A 23,451-nucleotide genomic window follows, 5' to 3' on the forward strand; every position below is an offset into this window, starting at 1 on the left:
ATAAAACAGAATGTGGTTCTTATAGGCCTATTTCTGTTCTTAACATAGATTACAGGTTATTTGCATCAATACTAGCAGCACGATTGGAAGATATCATCCCAGACCTGATAGATACAGATCAAACGGGTTTCGTAAAAAACAGACATACCCAGGACAATGTGAGACGTGCTCTTCATCTTATCGCCCATATGAGAAACAGCCAAGCTGAATCTTTGGCTCTTAGTCTGGACACCGAGAAGGCGTTTGACTCAGTTCGATGGGAATATCTGTATTTAGTTCTCAAACGATTCGGTTTTGATAATCAAACGATTAATTGTCTGAAATGCCTATATTGCTCCCCAACAGCCAGAATTAAAATAAATGGGAATCTATCCAAAACAATATCTCTTGAAAGGGGATGTCGACAGGGATGCCCGCTTAGCCCCACACTTTTCGCCCTTTTTATCGAACCTTTAGCACAGGCAATTAGAGAGGATAAAGATATAACAGGCGTGTTGATTATGAATACAGAATATAAAATATGTCTTTATGCAGATGACATACTTTTGACCCTGACTAAACCAGAAGCAAGTTTACCTAAATTGTTGTCTCTGCTTAAAAGATTCGGAACATATTCAGGCTATAAACTAAATTTACATAAAACTCAAACTCTTACCTTTAACTATAATCCACAGGAAAAAGTTCACAAAAGGCAAATATTTAAATGGGAAAGTATCATAATTAAATACCTAGGTGTGCAAATACCTAAGGACCTATCTGGTATTTATTTGCATTTATTTGCATATACCCCACTAACAGCTGAAATCAAAGCAGACTTACATCGTTGGTCATTATTGCCAATGAATATGTCCAACCGAATAGATGTCATAAAAGTTAATATATTACCTAGGCTGCTTTTTCTTTTTCAATCATTACCGGTGGAAATACCGCTCAAACAGTTTCATGAGTGGAAAAGAATGATCTCAACCTTTATTTGGGGAAAACAAAAACCAAGAATTAGGCTACAGACACTACAGTTACCCAGGGAACAGGGTGGAATGGCCTTACCCTGCTTAGAAGACTATTACAGAGCAGCACAGTTACGTTTTCTGGTATGTTGGTGTGATCCGGAACATGATGCAAAATGGAAGGATTTAGAACAAAGCCAATTGAATATACCCTTGCCATCTATACTAGGTGATAAAAACCTTTTAAAGAAATACCTGGATAAGGTTACCGGCTGGATGGCTGTCCCTCTAAATATTTGGTATAAAGAAATTAAAGATTCAAAATTTGAAAGGAATGCACGAAGTTTACGTTGGATAACATATGACACAGAATTCACACCAGCTAAATTGGACACCAGATTTAAATATTGGATGGATAAAGGCATAACTTCATACTGTACAATATTCGCCAAAAAAGATTTAAATACCTATCGACAACTTACAAATAAATATAATTTAGAGAAACATGATTTCTTTAGATATCTTCAATTGAGATCTTACTTTAACAAAAACATCAAAACGGTGGGAGAAAAAGGAATGACTTTAATTAAGATATTTATCAACTCTTACAAAGGGAACACCAACCGAGGATTAATCTCAAGAATCTACTCATCTCTACAGCTGGAAAGGGGTCTCTCCACAATGTACGTTAAGTCAAGATGGGAGAAAGAAGCCAATATAAAGTTAGCTGAGGATGACTGGCTAAACATATGCAGGACAATGTCTACTACCTCTAGCTCAGGTCTTTGGAGAGAATTTACCTGGAAAAACACTTTAAGATGGTTTATAACCCCGAATATTAAAAAATTACAAAGTAACAATGAAATACATGGCCGGTGTTGGAGAATGTGTGGTAATATGTCTGCAGGTCATTTTCATATTTTCTGGGAATGTCCAAACATTTCTACTTACTGGGTAAAGGTGGTAAAGGAGATCAGAGCAATACTTAATTTTGAACTTGATTTTGATTTCAGTGTCATTTACTTGGGAAACATACCAGCTGGAGTGAGAAAACAGGATAGATACCTCTTACAAATTCTATTAGCAGGTAGTAAAAAAGCAATAACTAGGAGATGGCTAAGCACAGAATCCCCAACTCTCTCTGAGTGGGTAGAAATTATTCAGGAGATTTATGCTATGGAGAGAATGACTTTCTCATTAAGACACGCCTCTAACAGACGTGAAAAGTACTGGAGAAACTGGACAGCATACTTGGCTTTGAAATGATATACCTGCTCATGTAATATTGTTGTTTTTCTGACCACACGTGTGTGGACGTATATGTGTGTATGAGGGTCCCCCCTCTCCTTTTTTACCACTCTGTAATTCCTAATAACCCTCCTGTATTAGCAGCTATGTAACCTTGCTGAGGACAAAAAAGACAACAGATATATAGCACAATGTAACTCTTTTTCTTTACATATGCATGTATGTGGAAAGCATTTCAACTCTTTGATAATGGTCCCTGACTTCTCCCGATCTGCCTTTTATTTTGTTATTGTTGTTGATATTTATGTTCCCTTCTATTGTATATAAAAAATAACAATAAAAACAAATTATAAAAAAAAAAAAAAAAACTTAATTTGCACTTTAAAAGGCTGTTCAAAACCGCTTTCAATGCCTTTTCTGGTAAAGGAGCTATGTGGAAATGTAAAAAAGAATGTAACTGTTGTTCACAGTATAAACACTGATATCTTAATACATTTTAACAAAGTTTGAGTGTTCCTTGTATCATTACAACATTTCACATTCAAACTACACTTTTTATTGTAACTGAAATGTCCCTACAAGAATCGATATTGAATCTGATCGAATCAAATCGAAAATCGAATCGGGACCTTGTGAATCGGAATCGAATCGAAATGGGAAATCAGTGGTGATACCCACCCCTAGCATACAGTTGTCTTTTTTTCCTCTCTCCCATGCAATTTTGAGCATAATGAACACGAGTTTTGTGGCTTATTCAAGGTTGAATGTACAACGTTGGCATATCAACGTTGATTCACTTTTCAAAATCGACACCAAATCCAACGTTGATTCAACCATCACATGTGACGTTGATTCAACGTTGAAATGCCTGCTGGGATGCCACTGTATTTTCTAAATCTAATAACCAGTGTTACGTATGGCCTCGCCCCCTCCCTTGGCTGTCACTCCGGGTTCCCTTGTGTCTGTGTCCCGTGCCTGTTTATCCCGCCCCGCTCGTTTGTCTCCGTGATTCCTTGTTTGTTACCACGCCCCCGTGTCATTGCCGTCACCTGTCCCTAGTTTAGTTCATTGTATATAAGTCCCAGCACTTCCCCAGTTTAGTTATCCGTGGTTTTGTTCATGCTGTTTGGTTGTCTTCTCTGTGCCTTGTCATTCCGTCGGTTCGTGCGTTGTTTTGTCTGATCCTGTTTGCCGTGAGTTCTGCTGTGTTGTTTGCATTTTGGTTTACCCGTCCTCCGTGTGTTTTGCCTGCCCTTCCGTTGTTAGCCTGCCTCGTTGTTTCCCTTGTCCGTGATCATGCCTGTCTACGTTTCATGTCTGGATAGCCTGCCCGTTATGACCTCAGCCTGTGTTATCGACTCTGGTTTTGGTATTCCCTTCATTAAATCTCGCTCATCTCAGCATTTGTGTCCGTCTCCTCGCTCCGTGGCGCAAGCCACGTTACAACCAGAGGCAACTCTTTTTCTATGCTATCCATGAGACGTTCTCTCACATTGATTAATTTAAGTCAGTAAAGTCTTGTCAATTGCTAAAGAAAAATTACAAACTGACAAGGAAAGAAGCCACACCCTTGACTTTGACCACCAGACTACCACCATCTTTATTCAGGGCATATTCACACTGAGCTTCACACCATACCCCACCAGCAGGGGTAGTTCCTTTAACAGGCTTACTCCTGATGGTTTTCTTGTGTATACACTTATTCACATGGATGAGAGAGTTTTTAAAGTTATAGTTTGCAGGTAGAGTACATTGGTAGGTAGTGTCCATACCCTCATGGTTTACACCCGTCATATTACGCAGGCCCCCTGCCGGCCTCCTCTGTCAGCACCGACAATATTTCGTTATCCTGTTGTGATGTGTTTGCCCTTCAGTTGGGCGGGGCCCATTAGGAAACCCAACACCCGAGGGTAATTTGTCTATATACAATATGTCTATACATGTCTTTGTACCAGTTGACTGCTGGCTATTGTATCCTTCATTTGGATTTGTCCCAGGCTTTACGCTGATGAACGTTATTCATTACATCCTCCTTCCCCCCGCCCGAGACTGGAGTGATTGCTTCATTTTTGTTTGCACTCCCTCACCCATCAACACAATCACTTTTTATGAAGTCCATTTACGAAATTCACATACATCTGGCAAATGCTGGTCATGAGTGTTTCTGTATCATTTCATTGGCATTTTTCCATTTCATTGTGTTCACTAAATTTAAGGTTGTACACATCACATCATGCATTTTTTTTGAGCCGAGTCACAAGGGTCAAAAATCATTACAGTACAACAGTTCAATAAACAGTTATTTAATATATGTAGTGCATCATGCCTCTGCAGGATAGATACTGCAGGGTTACATATTTTAACATGATGAGAATAGGACTAACTTTTGTAGACAGGACACCAGTGAAGATGAAATTCATCGAGTTCTGTAAGAAAATAGAGCAGTTAGTAGCAGTAAAGAAAAAGAACGAGGTTCTGCACAGTGTCCTTGCTGTACAAATTTCTGTAATTCATGTTACTCACTACACTAATGACCATAAGGAGTGAGCGTTAAATCCAAACCCTAAATATAAATACCTTCACTCCCTGGGGGTACATAGACACTGGTCTGTTTGAGCCACATTTGACAACAAACCCCTCTCAATGCACCATATAACCACCCACGTACCAACTCCAAGCAGAAATGTTAGTTGCTGTGTTTAAAAGAAAATGGAAATATTTGAGCATTTTGTATGCTATATACCAGAGGTCACCAACAGGCGGACCGCGGTCCGGATCCGGACCCGAACGCAGTCCTGTCCGGACCCAATCTCATTCCTGATTAACTGGATACGGACCCAAATGCCATCCCATCCTGACCCAGAATAAAATGTTAAAAATATGTCTTTATTTTGACGGGAGAATTCATTTTAAACCGGAGCATTTATTTCAGCGCTATTGAAAAATACACTGCGTCACGAAAAAAAACACCACCCCCCCCTGCTCAACAACTTGCGTCGCCACCCCCCCCTCCCGTCCCTCGGACCGCAGGTCAGAGCTATCTGCCAAATTTGGCCCGCGGAACAATATAGTTGATTACCCCTGCTATATACCATCAGATTTCAGTCTGGCTAATAAGAGATGCAAAGTGTGAATTCATTTGTTTAAAATCATATCAGGAAAAACGATCAACACAATTGGCATAATTGAACAGGAGAAAATGGAGTGAAAGTAGTCACTCTAGTGCAACAACTAACAAGTGGCGTCTTGAGCAGTGAAAGAAACTCACAGATAATCCTGCAGGAATACCCAATGCTCAGGTACTTGTAGGTGCCGACACAGGGGTCGGAGAAGACAGAGTTTGTGGCAGGGACCACACAACTGCTCTTGCCTTCACACCTGTGGAGATAAATAGCAGAATTCTTAAAACAGAATGAAGAACTACTTTTTGAAAAGCTAATTTTTTGCCTCTCCATTTAATACCATTTTTGTATTATCTTTCACTTGTTGTTACGTCCAGTTCCGCCCTCCTCCCTGGTCCCGCCTAGTTTCCCTGTTTCTGTGCTTTCCCTCATGTCTGCCCCGCCCCCGTCTTGAGTGCCCACACCTGAATCTCGTTTCACTCCCCTGTTCAGAGTACATCATCCCATCTGTTTCAGTCCTCCGTGTCGGTCATTGTGTTTCGTGAGTACTCTGTGGTCTAGTTCCATGTTTCCCCCTTTTCCTGACTTGGTTCTCCTTTCTGCTAATGTTCTAGTTGTGTTCCGTGTCTGTTTCTGGCCTCCTGTTCAGTCTCCCTGTGTTTGGTAGTTCCCTTCTATGGTTTTGTTTCATCTGCCAGTGTTTGCTTCTGTGTTTAGTTAGTCCTTTAGCTTTAGCTTTCTTGTCATGTACACCGTTTATTGATAGATGCTGTCTGTTTGACTTTACAGTTGTTTTGTATTTGTACCATGAGCGTTTGTAGCTACTTGTTTGTTTGGTACTCCGTGGTTTCTAGTTCTGTCGTATGGTATGTGTGTGTCTTCGTAGTTTATCATGATTAGTTCTGTCTCTTAGTGGTTCTGTCGTCATCTGGTTGGTTGTGTGTTACGTGGTGTTCTGTTGCGTACATTCTCCTGTGCTTTGTAGTTCTCGTCAATGTAGTCTGTCTCTTGTTTTGTTTAATAAACTCCTAAGAACTTGCATTAGCGTCACGCCTAACCCCTTGATTCGTTACATAATGACCGACCAATTTAAAGTGATGCAGCAGGTTACTTGTTCTCCTGAAAGAGAGGAAATTTCCCGTGATGAGGATTCTTTTCGGGCTAGCCTGGATAACATACAATCAGTCCTGACCAAGGACGCTTTTGGCAAATGCGTTGCTTTGCCTTCTCTAGCTCCCTGCCCGGATATATACCATGGGGAAACTATGTCCGCTGATTATTTTATTTTTCAGTGCGAGATGTACATTCAATTGTTGACTTGCCCCCCACCTCCTGAGAGGGTGTTAGTGCTTTTTATGCGCTCTCAACTAAAGTCCAAAGCACTGGAGTGGGCAGACAATCTTGTCGAGACGTTTGGGTGACGCATGGACAGTGAAGGGCTTCAGTGACCTAATGCGGACTAGGTTTGCTGGTACTGCCATCCGGCCCTCGTTTCAGCGCAGTGTGGGGAGGAGGGTGAACCCAGGGGTTAGTGCTGGTGTTCAAGTCGCCACGCCCTCTGATGACGACGTTCCGGCGGCCACGCCCTCTGATGACAACGTTCCGGCGGCCACGCCCTCTGATGACAACGTTCCGGCGGCCACGCCCTCTGATGACAACGTTCCGGCGGCCACGCCCTCTGATGACAACGTTCCGGCGGCCACGCCCTCTGATGACAACGTTCCGGCGGCCACGCCCTCTGATGACAACGTTCCGGCGGCCACGCCCTCTGATGACAACGTTCCGGCGGCCACGCCCTCTGATGACAACGTTCCGGCGGCCATGGGGCCCAATCACGCTGATGACGTCTGCCCGCTGGCCGCACCACTTGGCGTCGTCTGCTCGCTGGCCACGTCCCCGGCTCCGGACGATGCCGTCCCGGCGCCCCCGGCCCCTGTCTATGCCGCTCCTGTGTCTCCGCTCCCTGACGACGTCGCTGCTCCTGCAGCTCTGCCCCCTGATGACGCCCCCCTGGCTCCAGACGACGCCTGCCCGGCGTCCCCGGCCCCAGACGACGCCTGCCCGGCGTACCCGCCTGCTCCAGACGATGTCCATCTGGCGGCTCCGGCCCCTGTTGAGGTCGGCCCGTTGGCCGCGTCCCCGGACGACTCCTGCCCGTTGGCCGCGTCCCCGGACGACTCCTGCCCGTTGGCCGCGTCCCCGGACGACTCCTGCCCGTTGGCCGCGTCCCCGGACGACTCCTGCCCGTTGGCCGCGTCCCCGGACGACTCCTGCCCGTTGGCCGCGTCCCCGGACGACTCCTGCCCGTTGGCCGCGTCCCCGGACGACTCCTGCCCGTTGGCGGCTGCCTCGGCCCCCGACGACGTCCGCCCGGCTGCCTCGGCCCCCGACGACGTCCGCCCGGCTGCCTCGGCCCCCGACGACGTCCGCCCGGCTGCCTCGGCCCCCGACGACGTCCGCCCGGCTGCCTCGGCCCCCGACGACGTCCGCCCGGCTGCCTCGGCCCCCGACGACGTCCGCCCGGCTGCCTCGGCCCCCGACGACGTCCGCCCGGCTGCCTCGGCCCCCGACGACGTCTCCTCTGACGCCTCGGCCCCAGAGTTCTCCAGGGCCGACTGGGCGCCTCTGCCTCCTGTTCCCGCTGCCCGCCGGCGGACCCCGCCTGTTCCCGCTGCCCGCCGGCGGACCCCGCCTGTTCCCGCTGCCCGCCGGCGGACCCCGCCTGTTCCCGCTGCCCGCCGGCCTGTCCTGCTGGTCCCCGCAGGCCCCAGCCCGACTCCTAGCCATCTGGTTGGTTGTGTGTTACGTGGTGTTCTGTTGCGTACATTCTCCTGTGCTTTGTAGTTCTCGTCAGTGTAGTCTGTCTCTCGTTTTGTTTAATAAACTCCTAAGAACTTGCATTTGCGTCACGCCTAACCCCTTGATTCGTTACACTTGTGCTCTTCAGTCAGGGACTGAAATTGGCACTGTAGTGCAACTATTTTTAGATTTCTCTCCTAGAAATCAATAATGTAAAAGTAAAATACTTTGACTTCAGGGTAGACTCACCTATTTGTAACTTCAGCTAATGTGTTGTTTCCATAACAATTGGTATTGGAGATTTGACTCCTGGGTCTCCCAGCAGAGCAGGTGGTGGAATCAGTTCTGCCAAAGTTAGCACTGAGGATATCCAAAACACCGGCTTCTACAAATGAAACAGTTTAGTACAACAGAAATGGGTTAGTGTCTACTGCGCAGAAATCACTTCATATAAGCAGTGCTCAGAGATCATGACTACTGAATAAATACTGTGTATGTTTGGAAATCATTCTCAAGTTTCCTTAAAATGTAAAAATTATCTATGTATCTAATTTCCAGACGTGTGGACTCGAGTCACATGACTTGGACTCTAGTCCGACTTGACACTAAACTGATGACTTGTGACTTGACTTAGACTTTACCTTTACTCACTTTGAATCGGACTTGAAATCCTTATTTTAACATAAGTAATATAGAATCACATAACTGGATCATTTTGTATTAATGGTGCTGTAAAATATGAACTGCTCAGCTCAGTTTATCCGTAAACTACAGGTGAAGTTCTGCAGCCAATCGGAGAAGAGGGGGAGGGGGGTAGCAGCGTTGAATTTGTGCGGGGGGGACAAGCAACATGCTCCCAAAAATGATCCCGTTCAATTATAAAGATTATGCTGTTGTGAATAAAATAAGAACTGCGACATGCAAGACATGTGGAATTAGGATAAGAGATGGAGATGCAGCCACTTCAAACTGACATTTGAGGCTGCACAAACAAGAGTAAGTCTCTATGTATATTTAACAATGCTATAACGGTTAGCTAGCTAGCTGGGATGTGATAACTCAGGGGTCGAAAATTAACTGTTACAGGGGTCCACATGAGCAACTTGACGTGAGTGGTCCGCATCAACAATAATTCGAAAGCAGGGACCGGGGGGGCGGGACGGACGAACGGGGGGGGTGCAGGTGACGACGACAACCTCACTCAAGTGAACCGAAACGCTCAAACGCCTAGTTAGTCTGACTAACTTAATATACCAATAATCAACTGCATCAATTGTGTTAAATATTGAAATTACATCTGGTGACTTGACTAGGACTTGTGAACAAGTCACCAAGTTGCAAGTAACAAGTCTCATGTCATAATTTCTGACAACTACTTCAACTGTCATGGAGATCAGAAGTGCACCACACCCACCCAGTCACCTCTGGGACAACCAGCCACTGGCATTCCCAATAAAACAATCAGTTTACTTCAGTACGTTGAAAAACCACCCACCAGAACAGTCTCATTAAACTCTTGCCCAAGTCACTCATACTAGATCAACCACACTGACTTCCGGTCATGCTCTGCATACAAAAAACTGCTTTTGTTGAAAATCCCTGCATGGTCTTGCTTCTCTGTACTTAACTGGACCCCTCCCTTTGGGCCTGTGAATACGTAGTTCGCGTTCACATATGTACTTCCTGTGTGGTTGTACGTGTTCACACATCTTGTCAGTCTAATGTGTCAGGGCTTAAGAGTTGTGTATATATTGTGCGAGTATGCTCCGAGTATAGTCTTTGCGACTATGCGTTTGCCTTAGGTGTTGTATGTTGTGTTACATGCGCCATATTGGTTATAAGAATATAGCTACATGTTTATGGACCTAGTCCACACATCCTGCCTCATTCCTCGCACCATGACACCTACATTTACTTCTCAAAGTACAGTTGATTTAATTAAAGGTACATTCTATGCTTAAACATGCATTAATATTTGACAATCAATTATCTGGATAATTTATCTATTAAATGATATGTAGATTTGTAAAACTAAATTAAACCTAGACATCAACTATAAAGCAAGGAAAATTTAGTTATGGAGTTAGTGGGGCAGTGACAGAACCTTGATTTTATGAGGGGATACTAAAAGGAGATTGTACAAACCACATTTCAGTGCAGCATTACTGCCCTCGCAGGTCACACTGGTGTCTGCAGGACACATCACAGCAGATTGTAATCAACCAGATGTTTCTGTAAGGCATGCTACTGTAGAGAATAGTACAGAGGATTAGTTACTGTATGAAGGATTAATTACTTACAAACTGGGAGGCAACGATAGGAGACGGTGAGGTATTTGGAAATCCCAATACATGGATCATTGAAGATGGTGTATGAAGCATGTACAGTACAACTGGTTTTCCCATTACACCTGTGAGGTAAAGTGAGGTGTTACCAAGAGCTCTTAAGAGCACTTGAGCAACACAGCCTCAGATCAGAAAAACAATTAAAAAAAAAAAAAACACATTACTCTGCAGCCACAAGAGAGAGTGTGTTGGAAGCATAGCAGTTGGTGTTAGCCAGGATGAAACTGGGCAGCCCAGTTGAGCAGGTTGTAGAATCTGTGCGCCCGTAGTTAGCATTGATGATGTCAACCACATCATTCCCTGCACAGACACACAGTGAACAGTTTGGAGCATCGACCGTTTTGAAAGTATAATTGATCTGCAGTAGGTTTCGTATGGACGCACAATCAGTATTGACCAAATAAGGCAAAGATGAAGGAGGGTGATCTCACCACAGTCCAATGTGCTGTAGCCATCCTCACATATTACAATGACACCTGGTGGAAACAGACAAAAACTGCATCAGGACCTGGACGTCTACCACCCTGCAGAACTGCAGGATTAAGATGTCACTCCAATAAGTAGGATAATTATTCAATTAGGACAATGCATCAGGCGTGTAAGAATCAGAACTCTGCAGCACAGCAGGCGTTCAAAAGGTTTACAACAATATGGTAGATGTCAAACTTGGCAGACTATATCCGTTATACTTACGGCCTTGCATACAGGTGAAAGTTGTGTTGTAGTACTTGAACGTTCCCAAACACGGGTCTGTGCTGCCAAGCTTATCAGTCTTAAACTCACACTGTCTAAACCCATTGCACCTGTTTATTACAAAGGATATTAAATGTCAGACGTGTTGGGTGATGGACTCTTACAGCTTGATCACTCTGTATGATGGAACAAAACTATCCAACATCAAAGGAATAGTAACAGTTTGATTACCAGTCTTTTGTTAGATTCAGATTTGTCTGGGGGTATTCCAATTATTCATCTAATTTTTACCAAAGTCTCAAACCAGCATTCCATATTTTCAGTAATATTCATAAGAGGTATAGAAAAATAAAATACTTGCTATATGCCATGTATGTTTGTTGTACCTAGCAGAGATGATGGGAATATTCAAGGTACATGCGGTGTTCTGGGTTTCAGAAGCAGGACGACCAACACTACAAATGCTTTTATCTGTCCGGCCATATAATGCAGACGTCACATTTATTACTCCAGTGTCTGAAAGTGTGGATACAAATGTGGAGTTTATTCTCTGCAATGCTGAGAGATTGACTAAATCCTTTAACAGTATGAACAGTCACATTGTCAAAATAATTCATAAATAAAATGCTCATTGTACTGATAAGCAACCGTATTTATGTGTTCTACATTCTTTAATTATAGTTTACATTTACCACTGAAAGAGCGTACAAAATCCTATACATTTCTAGAAGGAAGTTAACATTGAAGTCCTTACATAAAAAAAAAAAATATGTATATGGTTCAGTTTGTTGCTGAGAATAACTTACCACAGCCGAGGTGCTGGACACTACCATAACAGGTTATTTCATTTTCTGAAAGAACCAACAACGATAGACATGTATGTGGCACCCAGGACATGAATGTTGAGAAAGTACATCCCCCTATAAGTTTTCATTTTATTGAGGCTGAAGTTTTGTTCACTTTCCGGTTTTAATGTTCAGATGTGGCACCGAAAGATAAATTCCACCTGCCAAATGGGAGTGCAGTGCACATGCTACGCCAGCAGATGGCAACCATAGCGCTAAGAGGTCAAGTGAGCTCAGACGTATAGTCAATAGATGAATAGCGCTAACGTTGTACTGTGCTGTGTTGTATTAAACAGGTGGGTGAAGTGCACAAAACATATGTTGGTATCAGTAGACGTCTATCTACTCGCAGGACTGTGTTATGAGTGCAAGCTGTTTTGTACGTAGTTTGAAGTGAAGGGAATCTGTTAAATTATATTTGCTAAAATGCTAACCGACGTCAGTTACTGATGCTGTTACCGTGTAGTAGTAAACACGTTTTCAACCCCTTTCGGGCATTTCTTGTTAATGTTTAGACCGGTTTCCTTATATTTTAATGGTGCTAAAGTTGATGACTGTAATAGACACAAGCTCAGACGTATAGTCAATAGATGAATAGCGCCAACGTTGTACTGTGCTGTGTTGTATTAAACAGAATAAAGCAGTCTTGAACACGCCATTCAGCGGCCCCGTGTGATGTGTGTAACATGTACATTAATAAATGACACGGTAGGCCAGTCCACCACCTCAGGGGAGATGCCCACTCCTACACACTCCAGCTCCTGTACACCCTGTAGTCACCCTCCTCCTGATCATACACACCCGTAACCTCATCATCGCCTCCTCATTCCAGACAAGGATTGTGACCGTCGCGTGTTTTGCGCCTCTAGTAGTTATTTAGCGCCTTTTCCTTTCATTATAGTGTTGTGCTGTTCATGCCTCTTATGAGAGTATGGACATTAAAGAACACAGCCCAACCATCACCTCCTGCTGTTTCTGCCACTTCAGCACAATAAAACTGTTAGAATTGTTAAGACAGACTAAAACTCTGCCATGATGGTTTCTAATTTCTTTTTTTTTTTATTGTTAACATTTAAGCAGTAGTAAAATACAATGAGTGCATATATGCACTCATCTGATAAATATGCAGATGCAAATAAAGCATTGGTGCATATTTTTACCTGCATAAACAAGCAAGCCAGGAGCCATCAGCACTGACAAAAGAGAAAGACAAACAGGCAGTCCTTAAACCTCTACAAATCAGTCCTTAAACCTCTACAAATCAGTCCTTAAACCTCTACAAATCAGTCCTTGCATTCAATGCAAATCAGTGTTTTACTTGGACTAACATATTTCATACTTGCAGTCCTGCATTGTTTGCTGGAGTACGTCCTGCACTAAAATGTGCAAATAAATTTCAGCTTGGTTCTGATTACCGTTTCTCTTGTTGAGATGCAAGGGAAAAGGTTGAGCATCATACATGGTTAAAACTTACAAGAGAGTAGAGTGAGCTTCAGGACAAACATTGTTCTGGGCTGGTGGTGTCAGAGATGCAAGTGAATATCCACGTGTTGAATCCACTGGAGCCGAGCAGTATTTATATGCTGTAAATCAGAAAACATTTCTCCAAGCATGAAAACACTTGGTAATTAACAGATTATTGTGGCATTGTTTTCTGTTCCAGGACATTGTGTAAATTTGGTATGGGTATAGTGCTGCATTTATTCTATTACATTATAGCAGACTGTTGACTCACTTGTTTTATTGTACAACCCTGTTTCTAACTAATAAGCCTGTTGTCATAATCCATCAGGTACTCTGACCTAGGGACACAGGCAGTGCTACACATACACCAACATGGACTGCACCTGTAAAGCTCCCAATCTCCAGATTATGCTCCAAGTGTGCTAGCTCACCACTTAATTATGTTGTACATTGATTAGCAAATTCAGCTAAAATACAGCTAATAGGAAAATTACATTTTTGGTGCACTGGGTCCCATCTGTGGACACTTTGCATGAATTGGATTCAAAGATGAAGGAATTGCATACAGCAAATGCAGACATCGTGAATGCATGTTGGAGAAAATGCTGGACTGTTCATGAGAATGAAAAAGTGGTGCATAAATGGAATGAAATTCAAAAGGCAGCTTATGAAATTAACAGAATGAGCAAACTGGTTAATTTTCCTGCTTTTGAGCTGACAACACGTAATTCCTGAAGGCATAGTCTGAAATGAAGTTCAGTGTGTGCTCAAATAGCCTGTTCTTTCAGGAGAAATTGATCTGGACTCTTAAATTTGGCAATAGAGTTTCCTTACTCTCCAACAGATCAATCAAGATTAACCTGGCCTCATCACATACGCCACATTGCCATACAATCTTTGTTTAGTGCTGCAAGAAATCAGAAAAAAAATAGTTTGTAACTATTCTTGAATTGATATAAACTGTTCAAATTTTGTTCCTCTCTACATCATATCTACAAGTACTTGTTGAGCAGCATTTGAACCATCTGAAATAATGTTTTCCAGGAACCAAGATAACTACAAAACATTACTCAACTGACATTCATCCCAGATTTTTAAAAAGGTGTGTCACCATGGATGCAGCAGGAGGTGAGGGTAATGCAGTTACATTTTAATTGTCCATTAGAACAAACAAAAAAACTCACCAAAAGCAAAACTCACCTGAACCGCTGAGAAACAAAGGTTAGCAATCGGAGCATAATCTAGTCAGGCAAAAAGGTCAAAACTTCATTCAGGGCTGGTATCAAGAATACTCAGTACAAAATGGTGGGACCTGTGAGGGTTTTAAAGAAGAGGGATCATATGCAGCAGGTGTGCGCAACTGATGAGGGGTGTGTCAATATGTGGGTGATTGAGAGTGAGGGAGTGGCACTGCAGAGGTGTGTCATTGTGTGGGTGTCTCCCCTGTGCTCGGAGGCCGGCCTACCGTGACAAAAGTGTATGTGGATTAAGCTAAAAAAAAGTTTTGTTTTCTTTTTTAGAATAATGGGCATTAAAAATTGAACTTGAAAAATATTTTGTCTTTGGTAAACACAGTAAAATGTGTAAGTGTTGCCAAAACAGAACAGGAGTAAAGACTCTGTATCAGAAGTAAAGAAAATGACTTACCTGCAAGACATATGCAGAATCTCAGGCTTATTAATGTAAACTATATATGTGCTTCTGGGTATTACCTTATTAATCACTGGACTGGTATTAGCAGACAAACTCTTGTTCTTCCTCTACGTTTGTAACCAAGTGTCTGTGTATGTTGTTGAGTAGTACTGTTCAGAAGTAACGTCAAGTGTCATGTGATATGATACAATGTTCTGTTTTTGTTGATGAAATCTCAATTTTAATAAAACGTGTAAAAGCTTTAATGTAGTACAGTACCTGTGGAATACATTGGCTCCGCCCCCTGTCAATCATTCATTACCGTAGTTTTCCCTTCCTCTATGTTCACCTATCCTGGTCCAGTCTTTCTTTTCTTACGTGTAATCTGTTTCACCTGTGTCCTGTCTCTACCTTCGTTTGTCAGGTATCTAGACCCATTGTTTTTTCTCAGTTGCTGTCTGGTTTTTTTTTTTATGGCGGACCTCCCCGTGTTTCTCCGCTACCCTGAATTTATTTAGCCTGCTATCGCCTCTCGTCTTGTAGTTTCTGTTCCTGTCATCTTTCTCTCTTTTTCTGTAGTAAACTTGACATTCTCTCGCTCTGGTTATGCTATTCTTGGTGTGTCTAATTATCTCTATGCGTGTGTAGTAGTTAGGGTTTTGTGTTCGCTTGTATCAGTTGTTCATTTGTTAAGTAGGCTAAAATGAAATGTGGGTTTCACATGGTTCTGATTGAACTGAAAGTGGCCCTAATCTTAAAGTCAAAGGTCTGGTGGGCCCTCTTCCTGTCGTTGTTCTAAATATTGAGGCCCCTTTCTCTCATATTTATCGACTTATATATGATGTGTGTGTCGTGCCCACTAGGCTGATGTCAAGATCTTTAAATTTAGTTTAGATCTCTCAGAGACACACAACACACCAACTGAGTATCACTTGATTTTATTAAGGGAATTTCACAGAGACCCCATGTGAAATAATATGCCTAAGAAAAAGGGAAATGCATCACTAACAAGGAGAAAGGGTTTGGAGATTTCACAAGCCAACTGGATCCACGCGAGAGGGAAAACAGTAGCAAATCAGACTTTCCTTTATTTTACTTGCTCAGCGTGTTGACTCAACATTGCGATTTTCCCAGGGAATCCTGCACTCCCATCCCGCCGATTCTGGTAGTCCTGTCAAACCTACTACCATCGCCGTTTAAAAAGAAGTCCTAGTCCAATCAGCACCTAATTGTTGTACAACAAACACCTGCAAACCACCGCACAACCCTTGCATAAATAAAGCAAACCAATCATTTCACCCAACAAATCACAACCCACTCCCGAAATATGCAAATATATAGGGACCTAGTCTTGCATTAACAAACTTGCATATATAGGTGTGGTGACCTAAAGCTCAGTGGCGGAGCTAGACTTTTATCCTTGGGGTGGCCAGAGGGTGGCCAAAGCTATTTTAGGGGGTCTAAGTAGCCTACTTAGCACTAAGAACGTTTTGGGAAACTGACCCCTGATCAGGTGCCTGAACGGTGCCTGTAGCATTTCACGTGTCAAATTCCGACAACCCTCGTTTATCCGCATAAAGACGCTACAGATGTTATTGTCAATTTACGTTTGTATGCATAAATAAGACTTTAATTATCCATCACAGCAAACGGCACGGAATTATCTATATCCAAAGCCACACTGGCTCAAGGGTGTTTATTATTTTAAATAAAATACACACTGGCTATACCGAAGTTCACCTCTGACCACGACATCGCAGTATTACAGCAGTATTATGTCTAAATATCTAGTTAGAACAAAACTAGAGTTCTCAATGAACTAAGTTAAAATCACTGTTACTCCGGAATATCATCTGTAGTGTTTTTATGCGTGTGCAAATGATGGGAGTAGGAATTTGGCACAACGCTCGTTTGAAAAAATTTCTCCGTCGTGCCCGCTGCTTGCATGTGTTAAATGAAATTGAGCATTGAGTATTATTACCGATTACAAAACGCAACAGGCTCTCAACAAGATGTGTGATGCGGTGACATGTCAGTCATCTGGGGGGGCACTTGGGGTGGCCAATCAGAATTCAGGGGGGTCCAGTGCCCCCCCGGCCCCTGCTTTGGCTCCGCCTATGCTAAAGCTCTGGAGAGAAAGATTCACATTGGCCCGAGACCTCTCTCAAGCAAACCTAGGGTGCTTGGTTTGATGCTGTTCTTTTTGTAGTAAACTTACTACTAACGACTAAGACCGTGTCAGCAGAGACTTCTTCATTAATCACAGCACTGCTACAGAGACAAGACACAAAATCCAAACAAATGTAGAGCAAAGCAAACTCACATCTGGCCAATCACAAAACATCTCGGATCATACCTGTCAAGTTTTGTATTTTAAAATATGGGACATTTCCCGTATATGACGTCATCACCTAATTTGCATAATCGGTTATTTGCATATAGCTGCAGGAGAGACGAAAACATATTTGGAGTGGCAAAAAGTGAAGAAAAACACCCCAAATATGTTTTGAACTACAAATGAATAAAAAAATAAAAACTTTCTAGTGGTATGTAGCTACAAATGGGGACATCTCCTGGGCATATTCTGTGCCTTTAGCCCGCGTTTGTGCTTGGCAGATTGTTCGTGCTGACGGACATCGTTCCTTCCCCCATGAGAGACACTAAAATCACAGCTACATATCTTACAGAATGAGTAGCTATGCCCTTTCATGCTCCTCTTTAGGAAAGTAAATTCCCTGTCCCATTCGTCAAGGTACTTACAGGTACGCTTAGCTTTTTAGGCAGGACTGCCTTCTCTCGTTAAATCCATCTCCGATTTGTTGTTCCAGGTTTGCTCCCACTGTCGACACTAAACCCGCGAGTTTTCAATTTTTTAAAAAATTTATGTGCCGTGCCAAACAGATTCTGTCACTAGCCTCGCGAGAACTGCCGTAGTCTGGGTGGCAGTTCCACTTGCAGTAGTCTGGGTGGCAGTTCCACCTGCAGTAGTCTGGGTGGCAGTTCCACCTGCAGTAGTCTGGGTGGCAGTTCTAGCGAGGCTAGTGACAATTCTGTTTGGAGCGGCACATGAATGCTTTAAAAAAAATAAAAATTGTAAACTGAAAATACGGGACAAATACGGGAAAATAAAAATACGGGATGACGCCGGGACAGAGCGGTAAAATACGGGACTGTCAAAGCCAAAACGGGACACTTGACAGGTATGTCTCGGATGCATCTAAGCATCTAAGGGTGCGGACCCTGTTTGGTGTGTAAGCAGCACAAAGTGGCTTTTATGCCACTCAGAAATGGCACCTTGTGGCAGCTGCTACATAATCATGGCACTTGGTTTGGCCAGTGCTACTTGACTGTGGCATCTAGTGTCCAGAAACGCCACCTACCTCTGCTGACAGGCATCTAAAGACTCGTTTGGTTGACTCTGCGTATCGGCCACTCACTTAAATCATCCTGACGTGCAATTTGTTGATGCAATTTGTATTTGTTGATATGAAGATAATTTACAAACAAATGTTATGAACAATGTTGGGTGAAAGATACTAGCTGACAGCCAGCTAGACAGCTCTAAATTACTACTTCAGAATACTGTTTGACGATAACATAGAATTTAGATTATTGGGTAGGTGAATCTACAGTGGTAGACAGTTAACAAAATCACTGTAAAATTTAAAGGATTTATTATTGTAGACCATGTTTAATCAGTGAATGCTCATCCACGCCATCAGTATAATTAGATCCACTGCGGACAACCAGTAGTGAGGAAATCAAACAAGAACATGGAGAAAAATCTGGTGACAATCAACACTGAATTAAAAGCTGCTGCATTAACCACCGAGTGGCTCCTGCAGTGAATCAGCATTAAATTCAGCTGCCCTTCAAATTTACATTCTTTGGGCACATGGACAGAGGTTTTAATTCAGATGAACTCAAATATTTTGGCACAAAATCAATTCCAAATTTATTTATATAGCGCTTTTTACAACAGTTGTCACAAAGCAGATTTAAAAGTGTCTGAGTCCAAGCGCCCAGTGAACAAGCCAAGGGCGACAGTGGCAAGAAAAAACATGAGCATGAGGAAGAAACCTTGAGAGGAATCAAAACTCAGGGGGCAACCCGTCCTCTGGCAGACGCCGGTCACCATGACAACAATTAGAGAGATACATAAACAAAGAGTGATAAATAATTCTCATCTTTGTGTGTATATATATATACATGTGTTCTCTATGTAATTATTATTCAGTCCTAAACTTGTTGATGGTCAATAATAGCCATAGCATGGCGGAGATATAGCCATAGCAGGGGGAGATTCCAGGCTGGTGAGAGGGGCAAGGGCAGTGGATGGATCCTTCAACAGTCCACAAGATATAAATGCAAAAAGTGTAATATTGCTGCTGAAAATTTCCAGACTAGGACAGACACAAACATAGGAGCATAACCCTATTTTGGTTCGTGTAAAAAGCCAAACTTTTTGAAGGCAATCGAGTCACACAGTCGTGTTGACATCCAGTCTCAACACATAACTAGTGCATCCAACCGCTTGCGGTTTTTCTGCATATTAACCAACCAGCAGCTATTTGATCACTGATGAAGACGGTCCATTACGGTTCTCCTTCCCGGTGCTACCTAGCCGCGATGGTGCTTCTCTTTTGGCGGAGCTACTCAGAGGCTAGCTTGCCAATGTACTGACAGTTAGCCCTCTTGTGTGAGCTTTGAGATTCGTGGGTGTTTTCCTCTTGAGAACTATTCCATATATTTTTTCACCTGTTTCCTCTACAAGACATGTAGTCTTTCTAGTCAAACGTAAAAAATCCCATACAGGACTCGCCGTTTTCTCCCAACTTTTGTTTTCGTAATTTTGCAGGCTAGCATGGCGTGCAGGAGCTCTAAACAAGAGACGTGACGGACCATGAGGTGTCATACGCTTCTACCAGGTAATATGAAACTTCTAGTGAAAAAAAATCGATTTCATATCAGTCCACAAGACTTATAAATAAACTGACAAACACGAAAACGAAGGATATCCTATCTATAATTTCAGAACGTTAGTTTTCTAAACATGTAATATAGTTACAGTCAGTTATCGTTTTTTTTTCTTTTAGTTACTGTTATTATTTATTTCAGTTACCAAAAATGTTTTTTTCAATATCAGTTTTTGTTTTTTCGTTCGTTTTCGTTAACGATTATAACCTTGGTCCCTTAATGAGTCCCGGACCCTATGGTCAGAGGTGCTGCACCTACCTTAGCAACTGAGAGGAAGTGGACCCCTGCCACATCAGTGACACAGGCCAAGTCTGCCCTCCAGCACCGGGACTTAGTGGGCCACGTCCAACAAGGAAGAGCAGGATTTGGCCTAGGAGCCATGACACCTCTCTGGCAGAAGGCAACCACAGCTGAGCATTGCACCTTGATAGTGGAGGAGGTACGGCAACAAGGAGAAGCAGCCAGACACTCCAGAGCTGTGGCCCAAGCCAAACAGGGTCACTGGATGAAATGGGAGGGGGTCAAGAGGAAGAAGCTAACATGGAGTGAGCTCTGGGGCATGGAGTCCAACCGGCTGAGCTTCATCATCTGAGCCACATATGATGTTCTGCCCTGTCCAACTAATCTGCACCTGTGGCTTGGGAAGGACCCATTTTGCTCAACACTCAAACACATTCTGGTTGGCTGCAAGACCAGCTTCACTCAAGGCAGATACACTTGGAGACATAATCAAGTTCTCAAGTGTTTGGCCGACAAAATAGAGTGCAAGAGGGTATCAACTAACAGCAAGCCAGTCAGCATCCAGAATGCACACAGTCACCAACTACTGTTTTTGCGAGAGGGGGACAAACATAGGGGGGGCCCCTCAAACAATGATCCGTCCCCACTGAATGCAGCCAGGGACTGGCAGATGAGAGTCGATCTGGACGATCTGGCTCATCTTTCCAACAGAGATTGCAATGACAACCCTGCGTCCAGACATTGTCCTCTGGTCTAATTCCTGTCAGCTCACCTACATCATTGAGCTTACATTTCCCTGGGAGGATGCCCTTGAAGTGCAAGAAGCTGTGCTATGCTGAACTTGCAGCTGAGCCAGAGGACTGGGGAGATAGGAGCTCCTTAGGGAGACAGCAGTCAGGGGGGAGGCACACATACAAGCCATCAAAAAAACTGGCGAACACTGCAGAAAGAACAAGCCATTGGCTATGGCTGAAGAGAGGTGATACCTTCTGGGCTGCTAGGCACAGCTAACAGTGGGACACACCCAGGCCTGATCAACCTGTGGTGGGCCTACCTCAGCAGAGGGTGTATTGTGTTAAGAGGCCGAATCACCCGGTGACGCTCAGGTACACAACTGACGATGTGTCCCAATGCAAAGCTGTGTAGTGCCCACCAGTCCTACAAATGGTGAAATACTTGGGATATTTATTACAGAGTCCTTTCAATGAATCCATGACTGCGGAGATATAGCCAATCCAGGGTGGTGAAAGGGGCCAGGGCAGTGGATGGATCCTTCATCCACAGCTGGTTAGGCAGGAGGTGGCTGGCCCAGGGTGGATATCAAGAAATGCTTATGTTTCCTTGTCTCAGTATTTCTCGGGTAGGAGGGCAGACATTTGGAAAAAGAAAAGAGGCAAAATTAGCTCTGTACGAGATTATATGCGGGACAGAGGAAAGTGAAACATTTCTGAAGTCTGGCAGCAACTCCGGCATTAAATTACTACAGCCTAGCTAAAAGCTCAGAACCAGAAGTTAACAGTGTGGTACTTCACCTCTACAAATTCCTTCCCTGTGCAGCCAATAAACTAGAGCTTCTCTTGACTACAACTGACTGTGGTTTCTTGATTTGGAGCTGTTCTTCAAGCTCATAGAAAGGACAGAAGGGTGGACTTTGCTTAGACTGAACAAGATTTTAGAACCTTACATTAATGTTGTCATCTCTGCTTAGTCCTCTTCAGAGCCATAATGGAACTTGGGTAAGCAGAGAAGTCTAGTGGTCCCACTTCTTGAATCTTCTTCCGGAAAATTCTAAACCTTCCAGATAGTAACCCCTCCAAATAGTAAAACCCCCAGATAGTCCTGAGTCTATTCCATGGCCTGTGCAAAGTTGTCTGGTATACCTCCAGCATTAGAGAATAACGCCACTGTATTTTCTAAATCTAATAACCAGAGGCAACTCTTTCCATGAGACATTTTCTCACATTGATTAATTTAATAGTCAGTAAAGTCTTGTCAACTGCTAAAAAAAAATATGACAAACTGTGGACAGAAGCCACACCCTTGACTTTGACCACCAGACTACCACCATCTTTATTCAGAGCATATTCACACTGAGCTTCACGCTATACCCCACCAGCAGGGGTAGTTCCTTTAACAGGCTTACTCCTGATGGTCTTCTTGTGTATACACTTAACACTAGAAGCGCCGCGCCTCATTTACATACTTATACCTAGAAGCGCGGAGGGCCGGTCATCTGACCGATTTCACCACCTCCTACCAGAGATGGGGACTCGAGTTTGGGACTCGGACTCGAGTCGCACTTAAGTCGCATATACAGTGACTTCAGACTCGACTTAGACTTGCATTCAAAAGACTTGCGACTCGACTTGGACTCGTGATTTGAGACTCGTGAACAATCTTTTATTTGTAATGTTCTTTTGCGTTTCATTTGACAACCTTTTCTCCGCCCGTCTGAATGCTTTTTACTTCCCGCTGACGTAACATTTTCGCGACGCGTCAAGTATTTCGCAAGTGACCGTTGCGCGCGACTCCGCACACCTCCGAACCTGGCGCTGCGCGCGCCGCAAAACATCGCGATCATGACGGCGCTGGTGAGGACGCTCGCTTCTGTTCCACCATTCATAATAAGTTTTGGGTACAAAACAAGTACAAGTAGCAAATAGAAGAGCAGCAAACTGCAGAGTGTGTGGCATAAAAATACAGTACGCTGGTTCCACCACATCTAATTTTATTCGCCACCTGAAAACCCACCCGGAAAGGTTAGTCACTGCCTGAAAGGTTATTAGCAATATTGCAATATTGGTATTGACTTGCCACCAGTGCACCAGTAGAGAGGGTGTTCAGTCATGGAGGCCTCATAATGCGCCCTCACCGAGCCAGGCTAAGTGCAAGTACCCTGTCAATCCTGATCTTTTAAAAATGTAATGCGTTAGTTGCATAAACATTTTCCTTGTATTGGACACTGAAAGACACCTTGAAGTTCAAATAGATAGAGTGTTTGATCCAGTTCATTAGGAGACAAATAGTTGTTGCTGCAGGGCTTTTTATGTCAGAATCATTATTATTGTAAAATTTGAATTCTGTTTTTAATTTTTATTTTATAATCACTAATTTGGTTGCTATTTTCTTTATATGCAGA

At 43.3% G+C, this 23,451-nt stretch overlaps 1 protein-coding gene across 1 annotated transcript; it reads right to left on the reverse strand.

The window, feature by feature from the left end:
* Positions 1 to 4,482: 4,482 nt before the first annotated feature.
* LOC143493261 (rhamnose-binding lectin-like) lies at positions 4,483 to 14,793 on the reverse strand. Its single transcript, XM_076991568.1, has 13 exons — positions 14,664 to 14,793; positions 13,474 to 13,582; positions 13,160 to 13,192; positions 11,961 to 12,005; positions 11,541 to 11,670; positions 11,155 to 11,264; positions 10,893 to 10,937; positions 10,626 to 10,761; positions 10,417 to 10,526; positions 10,262 to 10,306; positions 8,366 to 8,501; positions 5,464 to 5,573; positions 4,483 to 4,621 (listed from the first exon to the last, which is right to left on the reverse strand). Coding segments are annotated over exons 2-13 (933 nt in total). The 5' UTR covers positions 13,505 to 13,582; positions 14,664 to 14,793; the 3' UTR covers positions 4,483 to 4,619.
* Between the last annotated feature and the right edge of the window lie 8,658 nt (positions 14,794 to 23,451).

Source organism: Brachyhypopomus gauderio, unplaced genomic scaffold, assembly GCF_052324685.1.
Source record: "Brachyhypopomus gauderio isolate BG-103 unplaced genomic scaffold, BGAUD_0.2 sc83, whole genome shotgun sequence".
NCBI classification, from domain to species: domain Eukaryota; kingdom Metazoa; phylum Chordata; class Actinopteri; order Gymnotiformes; family Hypopomidae; genus Brachyhypopomus; species Brachyhypopomus gauderio.

Excerpts from the sequence above, each read along its gene's own strand:
- LOC143493261 (XM_076991568.1), bottom strand. The coding sequence starts at position 13,504 with ATGTTTGTCCTGAAGCTCACTCTACTCTCTT. Across the intron at positions 11,671-11,960 it reads TGTCCAGCACCTCGGCTGTG|ACACTGGAGTAATAAATGTG; the intron begins GTAAGTTATTCT and ends CCACACTTTCAG. Across the intron at positions 8,502-10,261 it reads TAATGCTGCACTGAAATGTG|AAGCCGGTGTTTTGGATATC; the intron begins GTTTGTACAATC and ends TTTCATTTGTAG.